Raw genomic sequence first — 16,374 nt, 5'->3', positions numbered from 1 at the left:
GTCGGTTAAAAAAAAATAAGGTAAACTATGTTTTTTTTTTTAAAGAGATTTTTAACTTATGGTGTCCGCTCCTGATGATAACCCTTCATCATCAGACCATGACACCAATCAACTTTTGGTGTAGATAAGCTATGTATTTGGTTCTTATCATTTACACCATATTTTAATTTAGTCCTTAATTGTGTCAATTTGATCCCTAACATTTTAGTATTGTGTCAATTTAGTTTTTGTCATTATCTCTTAGATGAAAATTGCTAACGTGACAAACAGTTAAAATAAAAAATTTGTTTCCGTTGATATAGCAATAAACTCTTTCTTTTTTTTTTTTTTTTTTTTTTTTTTTGGTGGAGGTTTGTCATGTTTGCAATTTGTACAGTCTTAAGATCCTACTAGGTCAATACAACTCAAATCACAATAGGATCGTGCAATTTTCAAGATCCCCATGTAGGATCGTGGGATCAGTAGGATTGTACCGATCCTAACCCAAATCTGCTTTGAGTTGGTATAAAAAAAATTTAAAAAAAAATATATATATATATATATATATATATATATCTCCAATTAGCCTAACTGATAGAAGCAACGCAATATGCACTATACTTAAATTAAAAAAAAAAATAAAAAAAAACTCACTTTAAATTAAAACTTATTCACTAAACCCCTAAAATCAACTTGACAACACTCTCACTCTCTCCATCCTCTCCAATTGGATTTTGCTTTTGGATTTTGTACTATAGTTAGCTACTTAGCTAGTTGTCATTTGCAAACTTATTTTGGATTTTGAACTTGGAATTTAGAGTTGGAAAATATTTTCCAATTGTGTTGATAATAGTTATTTTGGCACTTGATGGCTAATTAAAACTCTTGGTGAAATTTTTGGATACATTGGGTTAAAATTCAAAAATATTTGTTTCATTAGTATAAAGTATAGGTATATAGCAGTAGCCATGAAAATCACGCAGCAATTCATGGTATAAATATGGCATAATGTTGATGCAAATCTTTGTTCTGTTTTGTTTTGTATTGTTTTTCTTAATGAATGAATGTGTACATTATGAGATTATTCAACATAAAGGCACTATCAATGTGTTTTTTGCTTTTTTTAAAAAAAATATATATATATATATATATATTTTCATCCAACAATGCACAATCCCACCAATCTTTTATAATCCTATGTAGGATTCTGACTTTGACAACCTTGATAATATGGACTAAATTGACACAACACTAAAATGTTAGGGACCAAGTTGACATAATTGAATGGTTATGAACCAAATTGAATGGACCATAGTGGATCGAATAGGACTAGAGTGGACAGAATGGACCAAAGATGACCATTATGGACTGAATAGGAACAAGATAGACCAAATGGACCAAAATGGACAGAATGGACCGAATATGACCAAAGTGGAACGAATATGACTAAAGTAGACCGAATAGGACTAAAGTGGACAAAATAGGACCGAATAGAACTAAAGTAGATTGAATAGGACCGACGTAGACCGAATAGGACCAAATAGAGGTGGGTGCTTTAAATCATATATCATATATCATCATGATTCATTATTAAATTTTGAAGGGAAAGTAAAGCAATGTACAAACAGGAGGAAAAAAATCTAGGTTAATACTATTGTAAGGAAGAGAGGTTTGAAGGTAAAATGAGAGTGGTGATGGAAGAAGTCTTGCTACATTAGAGTTTGTGGATATCTTTTAAGAGACCATCATTTGCTTAGGGCCGGGTTTTTTTTTTTTTTTTTTTTAAAGAAAAAGAAAAAATGTTGTTGCATAAATTTGTGTTTAAACCAAATTTGTATCCCTGGCAAAAAAAATTAATTATATAAGATTCAATAATATAAAATCTTGGTATCGAAAACATACAATTTTTTTTTTTTTTTCCATCAGGGAGTTTGATCATGTCCTTTTGAAAACTATATAATACCAACCGTAAAAGTTATCTGATTTAATAGTAGGAAAAAAGTGAAAACAATTTTAATGGTTAAAACGAAGCTTGTAGCATATAATTCTTTACATTGGAGAGATAAATCAATAATTTTTTTCTTAATAAATATTTTGCAGGATGAGCATGAGAAAATTAATCCTAATGACTCATAGCAATAAATAATTCTAGAAAATAGATATAAATCATACAAGGACGTAGCATAAATCAATAAATAATCGCTATTAATACTCCAAATTAATAAATAATGTAAGGACATATATAATTGCTATCTTTATTGGGACTACAATATATGTCCTAAATGTGTAGCTTGATGAGAAGGTCTTTGGTGGTGACTATGAATACTCCAAATTCAAAACCAATAGAGATATATGCACAGGCTAGAATCTCTTTTTAGTGAATCGCAAGCGAAAAAACAAAGCATAAATCAACTCCATGAGGAAAAAAAAAAGCTTCCAACCCATGTTTTATAATTCTTCCTAAGCATGTGTCAACATATTATAAGTTCAACAAATGGTAAAACACTTTGGTTTAATATTATATATATTGTAAGGACTCGATTTGTAACGACCCCAAAATGATATTGAGTTCGCACGTAAAAAGGCCCAAACAATATAATTTGTAGAGCGTGGATTTGAAAGGCTAGGGCTTGGTCACCGAACGGTGGTTGGTTATGGTGTTCATACAAAATTAAACCATGTTCGTTCGAGGAGTCTTTCTCCTCGATACGGTTAGGGAGGCTCTGGTTCTTGGCCTTTTTTCAAGGAGCTTCATGTCCTTGTTCTTCTCCCTTTTCTAGGACTCCATCGTCTGGAAGCCTCCCTTTTTTCGGCGCATAAATCTTCACGTTATATAGCCCCTCTCAGTTGATCTTGACCTTTCACTTGTTGATCCGACAGGTCCTTATTCAACTACCTGTCCCATCAGCCGCCTCCCCTTACTTTTTGTTAGTTGCGCTAACCGAAACTACACTGTTCAGGTGTCTTTTCTCATTAATATGGTTAAGATGTTTGTGGGCGCATTCAATGCAGAGGAGACGTATTTACCTTGAACCACCTCCATTCCGTACCCCCATGTGGGTCCCATTCTTCTCATTTCTTCTTTTGAGGGCCTTTTGGAGGCTGCCTTTGACGACATGTCGCTCCTCCCTTTGAAGTCTTGGGATGCCGAGGACAGGGTCATCCTCGGCTGTGTCTCTAGGCCATTTGGTCTTTCCCTACTTGTTCTTGGCAATTACCCTCCTCAGCACGGGCCCTGGACCCTAATGGAAAGTAGACCGGGTCGTAAGTTCTCTGGCCCCACAATAGCCCCTCAAAATCCGGCTATCCGGCTCCTCTGACGGATAGGAGGGTTTTGATGACATCAGGCATCTGTCAATGCTTGTCAATCCTTGTCACCTATCGGTTCCCGAGACTTTTCGTCTGCCCGAGACAAGTTCTTAGAGCCTTTGGAAGGTGAAACGTGTCCTCATTAAATGCGGGCGGCTCTGTACTTCCCACATTCAATGGCGTGGTGGAGATCTAACGGTGGAGATTTCCTTGCCTTTATGGGCGGGAAAATTCGTACAGTTACTTTCGATGGGAGGCACAAATAATTTTTGGAACTGATTGGTCTCTTCACTTTTGCGCTTAAGAGTTCTAGCACACATATTCTGGGTTCATCTAAAATTTCATCCACATTCAAGTCTATCTCCAGCACAAAAAGCCCGTCCGAGGCACCTTTCCTCTTTCCTGTAAGTTTTCTGCCTTCACTAACTCGTGCTTTTTCTTTTCCGGGTTTATTTTTCTCTTGTTCCTCTCCTTCTCTCGTCATTGGTTGAGTCTGTTTAGTAACTCTTAGAGATGGTTAAATTGAGACTGAAAAAATTGGTTGATACTAAAGAGGCGATGAAAAAGTTCATCGCCGATAATAGGATTCCCCCCAACGTGAGTCTGAGGCACTGTAAGATGGAGAGTGGCACCTTCTGAGAAGGACGGGCGAGGTGGTAATTCCTGTTCTCGCCTTCGTAGAGGGGGGTATGAGAATCCCCATGGGGCAGGTAATGAAGGGTTACCTTAGGCATTTTCGATTAGCCCCCACCCAGTGCACTGGCAACATGTTTAGGATTCTAGATTACGTGGATGCCTTAAACGAAAAGATGGGGCTAAGATTGACCCACCATGACGTGAATTGGTGCTATAATCTCCAAAATTTGAAGGGAAAATCCTATTACATGAAGACGAGAGATGAGAGAGTTCGACTAATCCAATGCCTCCTTGATTCCAACAAGGGATTAAACAAGGACTTCCTTATCGTATCCGGTGATTGGCATGATGGTGTTCCATGCCCAATGGTTGAGGGAGAGCCAGGTGGGGTATAGAGAATGGGAAGGTGCCGATACTTTGCACCATTTTAATTTGATGTGGTTCGGTTACTAACCATGTGCATGTCTTTTTATTGCAGATCCAAATGCCTTTCACCGTCACTTTCACCTAGTTAATCGGGTGGACTTGGAAACTATTCTTCAAGTGGCAGTTTTTGTAAATGACAATGATGGTCAAGTCAGAGCTGCTCACAAAATCCTAGGGTACGCTCCCATTCAGAAGTCATTTGTCGACCCAAGGCATGTGATCAACGCTAGACATCCTCGGCTTCCAAAAATTACCATAGTCGAATCAGGATTTTCAATCTCCGAAGGATCTTCTGTCTCAGAGGGCATCCCATTGGTGGACCTCTCCCCATCTCACTAAGCAGCGAAGGACGAAGGCGAGTTGGGTCAGTCCGAGGAGGGATTTGGGGTATTTGACCAAGCCGACCCATCCGAGGATCCTTCTGGTGATTTAGGTGACCCAGCCTTGTCCGAAGCGGAGCTGTTGTCAGTGGGAATATCCTCCCTAGCCGATATGGGTCTTAAGAGAAAGCCCCCAACCAGCCTATTCGACCTCATTGAGGGCCAGCCGAGGAAGGGTGCACAGGGAAAACTGCACTCCAACGATCCATCTCTACCACCTCAACCCCAAACCATTCAGACTAAGTCATCCTCCACTAAGTTGCAGTCACAATCTCCCCGCCCCAAACTTCCTGCTCCTCCTCAATCAGCTCTGCCTTCTCGGCCGGAACCCACTGACTCAAAGAGAAAGAGGAGTCCTAAGGGGAAGGAACCCATGGACGGGGGAAAATCCCAATCCTCTCAGGAGAGGGATGAATCCTCGAGAGTTTAGAAGCAGTTAAAGATTGGGCACCAGAGCAAAAGGAAAGGGACCGAAGCCCAATCCACCCAAGGCAAGGGGAAAGAGATCGAAACCCAATCCATGCCGAGTGCTTGGCTTCCCGCCTCCATGCTCTACGGGGGGCCATTGCTGGAAACCGCATCCATAAGGGACCTTAGAGATGGCGAGGGTGGTTATGTGGTCGACGCGCTAGGAAGAACCATGCTACTTCCCACCGATATGGATGAGTTGAAGAACATGAGGATGCAGAAGGTTTTCCTCAGCACGAAGAGGTACTTAGGTGTGGTAAGACTTTTGAAACCTAAAACTTTATTAACTCTTGCTCCCGGTCTTTCACTCACGATGTATTTATCTCACTTGACAGGCTCTCCAGACCATCTATAGGATGGAGGAAGAAGTAAATAAGCAGAGCAAGGCCGCTGAGAATGAACGCGCCAAACGCATAGATGCTACGCGGACCCTCAAAGCTTTCGAGACTGACCTCGCAAAGGCTAAGGAGGACTTAAAGGAGGCTATCCGAGAGAGGGATAGTGCCTTGGCGGGTTTAACTGCGCCCAAAAACAGGCCGAGGAACAGACAAAACGCCTACTCAAAGCCGAGGATCAATTGCAGATAGCCAAAGAGTAGATCAGTGATTTGAAGAAAAAACTGATCATGGCAGAGAATGCTAAGGGAGTGGCGGAGTTTGCCCGAGACGAAGTCGTGAAGGCCAAGCAGGAGGTTGAGTTTGCCAGAAACGTGGCCGAAACTGCTAGGGATAAGGCGGAGGATGAGGGCTACGATACGGGGGTAGCTGAAACCCAAGCCTCCCTTAAAGCCCAAATTCCTAGAGTGTGCAGGCTATACTGCTCGCAGGTTTGGGAAGAGGCCTTAAAACGAGCTGGGGTGGATGCTTTGTCTGATTTGTGGAGGATGGAGAGCATATTTTATCCTCCAGCCATCTGTGAGACCACCTCCGCTAGCTCCGAGACTGTGAGCGATCAACACGAGGCAGGGGTTACTCAGTCAGAAGCTGCACAGATCAGCGTCCCTCCTGGCGAGTTGCTTGAAGGGGAAGAGCCTCATGATGCGATAGTAGCACCTGGAGGTATGAATCCCGAGATGCCCAAGGAGGTTACTGAGCCTACGGTCGGAGCTTAAATTCCTGTTGCCGAGGAGACAGCCATTCTTGTTCAACCCCTACGAGCAATTCCCCTTACTGAGGTCCCCAAGAGCATCGAAACTGACCCCGCCCAGCCTTCCCAAGAAGGGGATGTCTCCCTGGGCCCTGAGACTAGTCCTGCTCTGCCTTCCGAGGACGTGGACAAGACGATATTGAAGAAGTAGCAGCCCTGGCCGACCTTCGTATTTGTTTCCCGTTTAATTACTTAACTTATTTCCCTTTTATTTTGAAAACTTTGTAGTTTGATGGTAGTTGAACTTATTAACCATATATATGAAATTCTTTTCTTTCTTTAAATTACATGTTAGTTGCCTTTGCTGATGCTTACTATTGTTGCGGATCTCCCGATTTTTGAACTAGTTATCTCAACATATATGAATGGTTGCGCATATGATATATTTGGGATCATATCCCGGAACTCTAACTTACTCACACCCATAGGATGTCGAATTCGTGCCTGAACCTACTTCAGTATAGATATAGGCATCATCCGAGATGTCTTGTGTGTTGTTAGAACCAACTTGGTATCCAGATTTCCTTTAGTAGTTGGTTTCCCCATAGGTTTGAGTCCGAAGACCATGCAATACCTTGGTTCTGTCTAAAACTTAGTTTTTAAGTAGTTGGTTTCCCCACAGGTTTGAGTTCGAGGACCATGCAATACCTTGGTTCTGTCCAAAACTTAGTTTTTAAGTAGTTGGTTTCCCCATAGGTTTGAGTTCGAGGACCATGCAATACCTTGGTTCTGTCCAAAACTTAGTTTTTAAGTAGTTGGTTTCCCCATAGGTTTAAGTTTAAGGACCATGCAATACCTTAGTTCTGTCCAAAACTTAGTTTCTTTTTTTTCTTTAAGTGGGGGGGGATTAGCCCCTCGGCCAAGCCGTGGGACATTGGTTTGTGGGGATTAGCCCTTCGGCCAAGCCCCTAGATCCATTCGCGCCATTGACGCTTCGAAGCGTAGCCCCTAATGGAACTTTGTGTTAAAACACTACCACGGGCTACTGGAAGTAACAGGGGGACTTTCTCGACCCATTGCCTGTGCCAATACACAAGCCTTCCCCACAGACGGCGCCAATTGTAAGGACTCGATTTGTAACGACCCCAAAATGATATTGGGTTCGCACGTAAAAAAGCCCAAATAATATAATTTGTAGAGCGTGGGTTTGAAAGGTTAGGGCTTGGTCACCGAACGGTGGTTGGTCATGGTGTTCATACAGAATTAAACCATGTTCGTTCGAGGAGTCTTTCTCCTCGATAAGGTCTGGGAGGCTCTGGTTCTTGGCCTTTTTTCAAGGAGCTTCATGTCCTTGTTCTTCTCCCTTTTCTAGGACTCCATCGTCTGGAAGCCCCCCTTTTTTGGCGCATAAGTCTTCATATTATATAGTCCATCTCGGTTGATTTTGACCTTCCACCTGTTGATCCGGTAGGTCCCTATTCAACTACCTGTCCCATCAGCCGCCTCCCCCTACTTTTTGTTAGTTGCGCTAACCGAAACCATACTGTTCAGGTGTCTTTTCTCATTAATATGGCTAAGACGTTTGTGGGCGCATTCAATGCAAAGGAGACGTATTTACCTTGAACCACCTCCATTCCGTACCCCTATGTGGATCCCATTCTTCTCGTTTCTTCTTTTGGGGGCCTTTTGAAGGCTGCCTTTGACAACATGTCACTCCTCCCTTTGAAGTCTTGGGATGCCGAGGACAGGGTCATCCTCGGCTGTGTCTCTAGGCCATTTGGTCTTTCCCTACTCGTTCTCGGCAACTACCCTCCTCGGTACGAACCCTGAGCCCTAATGGAAAGTGGGCCTGGTCGTAAGTTCTTTGGCCCCACATATATAAATATAGACTATATGCAGATACGTATGTATGGAAAAAAAAAAAAATCTCATTTACCAAATAAAACAAAAATAGTTTGCAAATACACATTATTTTTTATAATTAAACGTGTAAAAAACGTATTAAACTCTCTCTCTCTCTCCATATGTGTGTGTATATATATATATATATATATATATATATATATTGTTCCGTATATTACAAACTATGACAAGTCATGATTAGTTGATTACATATTTGTTGTAGTGTTTTGTCCCTTTCGTTGCAAGTGTGATGACAAAGGCATGGAGGAATCATAGTAATGATATTTTGACATACAAATTTTAATTCCTCTCGTTATATATTGGTCATGAATAAATATGAGATCATAATTAATAGGCCTTCGAAGGCCATTCTATAGAAAATTAGGCATTCTTTCTTTACACTAGTTTGATCGATTGACCTAAAGCTAAATGTAGAATACACGGTGGTTATCATATCACAAGTTCACAACCTTTTGGGCCATTGAAGCCGTTTATCAAGCAAGCTTTGCTCTTTGCCTGTGTACTAAGAGCTTATGCAAATTGGAAAACAACCCAGATAGCAATTCAATTAGATCATTTGAAATTATTCAGCAAAAAAGCCAAAAAAAAAAAAAAAAATTCACTTGCAATTTAGATAACAAAGAAACGAATTCATTAAGACGCAGATAAACCTTAATAATAGGCTAAAGAAAGATAACCAAGACACAACCAACTTGAACAAAAAGACTAAAGGCACTGCAAATTAAAACATTCCAACAGAAACTATCTACCTAAAGACACAAATTTGTGTCAAGCAAACTTATTCCATAAACATTCAAATTACCAACTAAATTTAGAGCAAACTAATTAGTGTCTAAACTGGGATTGCCAAGGATTGAACGTAGGTGCCGGAGTCTCGAGCGTCTGGTCTGGAATCCCAAGTTTTTTCTTGTACAAGCTCATGCAATTCAGAAACTTATTCACAATCAAAGTTCCAGCATCCAAAGAGTTATTTTCATTCTCCGTCATAGAATAGTCATTGTCATAGTTTTCAATTTCGATTCTTTTCTTTTTAATATCCTCTAATACCACGCTCTTTTCAGTGACTATGTCCTCCAACTCCTTTTGTTTCTTTATACGTGAACGCTTTGCCGCTTCTCTATTTGCTAGCGCTTTCCTCTCCTTTTTCTCATCCATGAATCGATCAACATTAGGCCCCGACGACATGTTTTTTCTCCCAAATTTGAAAGAAGATGAACTCAAAAAGGTGTTAATATAAGTAGTAAAAGAAAATTCAAGAGTAGATGTAGTAAAAATATAATAAAAAGACGGATATAGAATGCAATAAGAGAAGGTTATGAATATGACTGTAGTTCATTAAACAACTCGAGAGAACTGAGGTAGTTATAGCGAGATATCACTTAGAACAATGGAAATATGAAGGCTTCGCTCAAGGAAGAACACTAAAACCCAAATAACATATGAATGCAAAGAGAGAGAGAGTAACTGGAGCAAAAGAAAAATATGATGGTAGGTTTGAAGGTTGAGGACAAAGAATATTTATACTAATTCCTATGTATAATGTCGGTTAAAGAAAAGCTTTGTAATGTACCATGGCCTGTCTTTGTATTTTTTGTCAATAATTATCATAAATATTTATTTTTTAAGAATAATAATCCTATTCCTATTTCTACTTGTATTTGTATTTGTAGTTGGAAAAGCTATATACAATGTCGGTTTATTAAAAAAAAGTTTTCTTTTACCGCATGGTGATAGAATTTTGATTTACACGTAGCTCGTTAGGTATATTTTGATCCCTATCTCTCGAATTATAAAAATAAATAAATAAATATACTAGTTTTCTTTTAGATTCATAATATATTATATTAGTAGTTGGCAATTTTATCTATTCTACGAAATTTAAAAATTAGATTATTTTTTGTAGGCAAAAGTTAGTTTTTTTACGTACAGAATTGTCATAGATAATAAATTTCTTATAGAATTAACAAACTATATTCAATGTCGGTTAAAAAAAATTATATAATGAACCATCACTTGTCTTTGTTTTTTTATCAAGAATTTCCGTAATATTTATCTAGATTACTAATCCTACTAGTGGAACTAGTAAGAGTAAGTTGGCCTTCCTATTTATTCGAGGTCGGTTAAAAAAAACCTATATAATTGACCACTGACCTTTTTTGTTTTCTGTCAATAAAAGGTATTCTTGAAAACTCATGCAAGAACATTGTGTCCCTGATTACAAACAAGAAAGAAGGTTCTTATTCTCTGTGTTTCTGTGTGGTTTTCTTGGATACTTATCACGATTTTGTTTGTGATGTTCTTAAGCCTATTCAGCAGGTAAGCTAGCTAGAATCTCATGGTTGCTTGACTAGTCTCTCTCTCTCTCTCTCTCTCTCTCTCTCTCTTGAAAATATTGCTCTTCCTTTTTTTGGTTTATATTTTACTCTCTCTCTCTATGGTGATTGATATTGAAAATATTGCTCTAATATTGCTCTTCCTTTTTTTGGGTTATATTTTACAGCTAGTTGAACAATGGACAATCGGGATTCAATAAAAAAAAGAATCTGTCATTCTCGGATCATATCTCTTCGACTAAAGGTAAATTCACAGATTAAAAATCAAAATTTTTTTTTCTTTTCAATACAATTGAGGTTGTCATCGATTAACTTCCTTGTCATCAATTTCTTTTTAGTTATTGTTAATTATTTATGGATAAAGTAATACTTTTAGTTCGTTATGCAAATTTTACTTATATTTGTGATGCATTTACTTCATGTTTCATGAACATTGTTGCTATATATGTATAGTGTCGGCCGTGTGGCCATCATTGTAATTTTCATGTTGTACTATATAAATAAACAAATTTAGGTAAAACTGTATATATTGGTTTGGTCTATGTGCAATACATGCAAAAATAACCTTTAGGTACCTAGGGTTATTTAAGTTGATCTAATTAGCTTTTTTTTTTTTTTTTCCCTTCTTTTTCATACCTTCAATCAGAGAGATTATCATACAAGCCTGTCTCAAACCTCTTAAAATACATGAGTTCCACATATATTTTGAAAGAGATTTTGTCTTATAATAAAATACATTTTTCCTAGATAGAATTGCTACTTTATATGGTACAATATTCATTCTTCTATATATTATCATATTGACTCATATCTTGTAAGAACTTAATTACTTTAAAGCATGTGGTGGCTATTGATATGATGGTAGTTTAAATTTTAAATGAAGCATAGATTATCATGATATTAGTATAGGTGGTTATAAATTTGAAGACATGTTAGTTTTTCATGTGTTTTGAATTCTTTGTTTCCATGCTAACTACGAGGACTAATTACAGGATCGAATAAGCCAATTACCGGACGAGATTCTTACAAATATCTTATATCTCTTGCCAGTCAAAGAAGCAGCAAGGACTAGTGTTCTTTCACGTAGATGGAAAAATCTATGGACATATGTCCCTAGTCTAATAATCAAGGATTATATGTCATCACCTGAAATGGAATTGCGTCCTGTGAGAAGGTGTAGGTTCATCCTTGATGTTTTTTGTACATATAACCCTTCACAAGAACTGACCATTTTACTTGATTACGATGGAACAACATCTCGTGATGTTAATGAGTGGATAAACTTTGCAATGGAAAATTGGGTCAAGATGCTTGATTTGAACTTGGAACAATATTACACTATTGAGAAAAAATTCCCTGTCATGAAAGATTTTCCTCTAACAAAACTTTTTTTGACTGAAGTAAATGTAATTGGAGAGGTTCTTGAGCATTATGTATCAAATTGTCCATTTCTTGAGGAACTATATGTGAGTAGCTCCAATAGTTTGGTAAATCTCAGGCTTGTTGATCAGCCGCCCAAATTGAGTAGCTTTCAAGTAGCTCACTGCTCAAATTTAGAAAATCTTGAAATTTCAGCACCAAATCTTGTCTCTTTTGGGTACGTTGGACCGAAGATTAAAAATATGACTTTAAGGCATGTACCCCTTCTTTCAAAGGTAGCATTTGGAGGGAAATATTGTGAATCAATTGAGTTTGATTCTGACCAACATGCAAGCTATCTCTCTCAACTTAAGAAGCTTGTATTATATTTTACCAAAGAGGTTAGTGCAAAGTTTTCTTATAACGCTTCCCATTTTGTTTTTTCCTAACTTCTCCTTTAATTTGGAATATCATTTACATATATTGAATGTATTTTTTCTTTCCTCTTAATTAGGTAGTTGACAGAACTTCGTTGTCCCCATACAAGCTTCCAGTATTTTGTAACCTCAAAAAAGTGGAATTGAAGGTTTACACTTATCTAGGTCAAAGCCTCCATCCGTTAATTGCTCTTGTAATTGCCTCTCCTTTGTTGAAGATGTTTTCATTGGAGGTTAGTTTCTTATTTTGCAGCCCACAATTGAGAAGTGTATATTGTTAGAATAATTATACAGTTATGAGTGCCATATAAATTACGGTAGTATATATTTGTGCATGTATATATACAACTTAATTTGTGCTTTAATATTAATTTTCTCGTTTAAATCAAATTGCATGCTGATTTTAATACATAATCACATGACTACTATAACAGTGATATATGTATACTTTGAGTTTTGAGTAGGATCAAGATATTTATTGTATGTTTTTTTTTCCATAATATATTAACTTAGTTTGTGCTTTAATATTAATTATGGTTAAAATCAGGTTGGCATGCTGATTTTTCAATATATTCACATGATTGCATGCTATTACAATGATATGTGTACTTATCATGTTAATATGAGTTGCAACTAGGATCAAGATATTTGTATGCTTTATTCCATGATTGTTTGATTTGTGCTGTGTTTTGTTAAATGAGACAACTTATTTCCTTATGCTGTTGATACAATATTAAATTGACAGAATACCTTGACATAAAGAATGTAATCTACTTATATAATAAAAAATAAAAAATCAGAAATATAATATGATTGATCCATATTAATATCTCTTTTTTTTTTTGCATGTGGCAGTTGGAAATGGATTTTAGTCATAAACCATTTGAAAATGAGGTACGATGGCCATTCAGTCCTTACTATGTTCACTATTTATATATGTTCTCGATCCTCATCTCTTTTTTTTTTTTGGTGAATGATCATGCTTAACTCAAACAATTAATTACTTACTTTACTTCAATATATTTTGGTTATTAGAAGCTAGTGGAAAATTACAACATATGGAAGGCTTCAAAGCATCCCCATCAATGTCTCAAGAAGATTAAATGGGTTGGGTTTGATGGAAGTGGAAGTCATGTTGATTTTGCTAAGGATTTACTTGACATCGCAGTCTCACTTAAGACGTTTATCATTGATACTGTTTATCCAAATATTGCACAATCGGAGGACTACGCAGAATTTGTCAAAAGATGGCAAATAGCTGTTGTTGCTGCCTGTAAAATAGCAGAATCACATCCAGGGATTAATTATTTGATAGATTGTTAAGTTCAATTTGTGCTGAAATGTGAATTTAGAAGTTGATTTTAGTTTTATTTCATTGTAACAAGTGGGATTTGGACCCTAAGGGGGAGAGAAATTTAGTTTGATTTCTTGATTTTCTCTAAAAAACTGCAAAAACATATATGCCATGCATTGAGATTTGCAAATTTTGTAACATCTCGTGACTCTGCCATGCCATTCATAATTAATTTTTAATTTTAAGTGCATGATGATCTTGTGAAATTTCTATTTAGACCCTAATATAACTTATCCCATTAAAATTTAATCAAGTTGTGATATTTGATATCACAGATATGTAAAAATCAAATTAAATATACCCAATCTATCAAAGTAATGAAGATAATATTTCAGAGATTTGGTAACAAATTGGAAAACTAAAAAAGAGCTTCATAGGAAATTACTATAAGGTAGGGGCAGCGCCACCTTAAGGCCAGGTGGTCCCAGGACCATCCTAACTTGAAATTTTTTTTTATATAATAATTAAAAAAAAATTATTTGTTTACCCATCAAAAAAAAATTTGGGAACACCCTTAGTTTTTTTATGCCAATAAAATTCAATTTTATTCCATAATTTGTTCTATATTTAGTGAATGAATGATTTCTTGGTTGTGTACATTGAAAGAGATATATAGCTTGTAGCATTGATAATGAGATTATCATGCAACAATTTAAAGTATGAAAACTCGTAGAAGGTAATTATAAACTTTATGTATTTGTATGTTTTTTTATTGTTATTATTATCAATATATGAATTTATTTTTTTATTAGATTGTATAATTTATGTTTTTTAAGGAACACCTTGAGAGAAATTCCTGAAGCCACCATTGCTATAAGTTCATCCCATAGTGAACTATTGTGAACTTACACTATATGAATTCACTTCATGTTGGAACTTTGTAATTTCTTTAAAAATGGATTCGTGAAGTTTTTTTTGTCAAATATATACTACTACCGTAAGAGTGCAACTCCAAGAGCAAGAGTAAAATCCAAGGGGGTGATAGAAGCTAATTAAGTCACAAACTTTGCACATCTTGGTCAACAAGTCGTGTTTAAAAAATACAATTTATGACTTTCTTGTTCGAGCAAGGTACATGAAACTTTCAAGTTGCTTAATTTATTCATTTCGAGTGGGAATGAAGTTTGCTCGAGTGGCCTAACTGTTTCGCTCAAGCGAACTTTGCTAGATTGCACATCTTCCAATAGATTCAAGACTTGGTTGTTTTTTAACAAATAATCAATGATACAAACCATTGTTTGGCTCGCAATGTCAACCAATATTGCCAATATAAATTGATCTTTGTTGAACTTTCTTATTAATTTCTATACATTTTTGTTTGCATGTAGTTGTGGTGATTCATACAACTTTCTTATTAATTCCTCTCCTTTATTGCATGTTGCGGTAGTTCTACAATAAATTTTAAAAAATAAAATAAAAATAAAAAAAGAACAACAATAACCTTCTATAAAGAGTAATGCTACAATTATAAACTATTTTACAACATTTTTATAAACTGTTGATGTGGCCAACTTTTACTGGTTTTCATCTAGGCCCACCATTAATATCACTTTTTCATTTACCAATAATCACTCACTACATCAACAGTTTGTAGATTTTTTTGTAAAATAGTTTGTATCTCTAACATTATTCTTCTTTAAATATCCCAAAAGAATCGAATTAATATATACTAACACATTCATTATTTATAAATGTTTTTTTTTTTTCGAAGGATTACTTATTAATGTTCTTATAAGTGGCCTAGAACCTTATATATAGCTCTATGAAATTGCAAAATACATTAATTCTCTTCAAATAAAGAACCTAGGTTCAAGTCCCTTGACTTATTTTAAGGGGAATTAAATTCTTATAAGTGGCAATAATAGCTTCTAATGCAATCTTAAAAGACAAATGTTAATGACTTTCTCTCAATCTTACATGCATGTTGAGACAACAGGGGCCTTGATACTATTTGCTGTGAGTATAGTTTCAAAATAGTGAGTTTATGGGCAACAAAGATAGAAAAATAGAAGAAATAATCATAAAAGAGTTAGTTGAAGCCTTGATAGTTGATGCCTATTTGTTGTAGTAAAGTTAAAGATAGTGGAGATATGTAAAATAGAAATAGAAAATAGAAGAAATAATCACACAAAAGGACTAAGATTTATGTAGGATTCTAAAAGTTGGCATACTAGGAATAGTAGTACAAGTTGAATTAAACCAAAACACCAATCGTTTTTTAGTGTAAGGGGAATTGAATCTCAAATTTCTTAATCATTAATATATTAATTTATAAGTTCTTTTTTCAGTAAAATATATATATATATATATATATTTTGAGATAACAGTTAGAAAAATTGTATTCTGAAAAAATACGTATTCCGTATACAAAGTAAAGCACCTGGGCATACTTCCCAGGCTAGGCAGTAGCAATACAAAGAAAGAGAGAAGACTTGGCTAGCTCTCCACTAAACCGAAAAAAAAAAACAATAAAATGCCGAGAAAACAAGAAGCCTAGATCGTATACACCTGTTGCCTCATCATCATGTGTTATTACTTATAGAGTTATAGTATTTTCTCCATACATAATGTCAGTTCCTGAATTCAAAAAAAAAAAAAAAAATTAATTAAGAAATTGATTTATACTATATGGTCAAAGTGGCACCAAATTAAATTCATTATCACCTCACATTGTAAAACCAATA

General features: G+C 36.1%; 2 protein-coding genes across 2 annotated transcripts; one reads left to right on the top strand and one right to left on the bottom strand.

The window, feature by feature from the left end:
• Window positions 1-9,032: 9,032 nt before the first annotated feature.
• LOC115960025 (bZIP transcription factor 53-like) lies at window positions 9,033-9,392 on the bottom strand. Its single transcript, XM_031078724.1, has one exon. It carries the CDS (start codon window positions 9,390-9,392, stop codon window positions 9,033-9,035), a length of 360 nt encoding a protein of 119 aa, XP_030934584.1.
• Window positions 9,393-10,703: 1,311 nt separating this feature from the next.
• LOC115960024 (F-box protein At5g03100-like) lies at window positions 10,704-13,659 on the top strand. Its single transcript, XM_031078723.1, has 5 exons — window positions 10,704-10,784; window positions 11,533-12,300; window positions 12,414-12,569; window positions 13,192-13,230; window positions 13,372-13,659. Exons 1-5 carry the CDS (start codon window positions 10,719-10,721, stop codon window positions 13,657-13,659), a joined length of 1,317 nt encoding a protein of 438 aa, XP_030934583.1. The 5' UTR covers window positions 10,704-10,718.
• Window positions 13,660-16,374: the final 2,715 nt, after the last annotated feature.

This window comes from Quercus lobata, chromosome 9, assembly GCF_001633185.2.
Source record: "Quercus lobata isolate SW786 chromosome 9, ValleyOak3.0 Primary Assembly, whole genome shotgun sequence".
In the NCBI taxonomy this organism is placed as follows: domain Eukaryota; kingdom Viridiplantae; phylum Streptophyta; class Magnoliopsida; order Fagales; family Fagaceae; genus Quercus; species Quercus lobata.
This window is presented reverse-complemented; position numbering and strand designations above follow the sequence as displayed.

Coding starts and splice junctions, on each gene's coding strand:
- LOC115960025 (XM_031078724.1), bottom strand. CDS start 9,392: ATGTCGTCGGGGCCTAATGTTGATCGATTCATGGATGAGAAAAAGGAG.
- LOC115960024 (XM_031078723.1), top strand. CDS start 10,719: ATGGACAATCGGGATTCAATAAAAAAAAGAATCTGTCATTCTCGGATC. Junction 10,785..11,532: donor TCATATCTCTTCGACTAAAG/GTAAATTCACAG, acceptor GACTAATTACAG/GATCGAATAAGCCAATTACC. Junction 12,301..12,413: donor TATTATATTTTACCAAAGAG/GTTAGTGCAAAG, acceptor CCTCTTAATTAG/GTAGTTGACAGAACTTCGTT.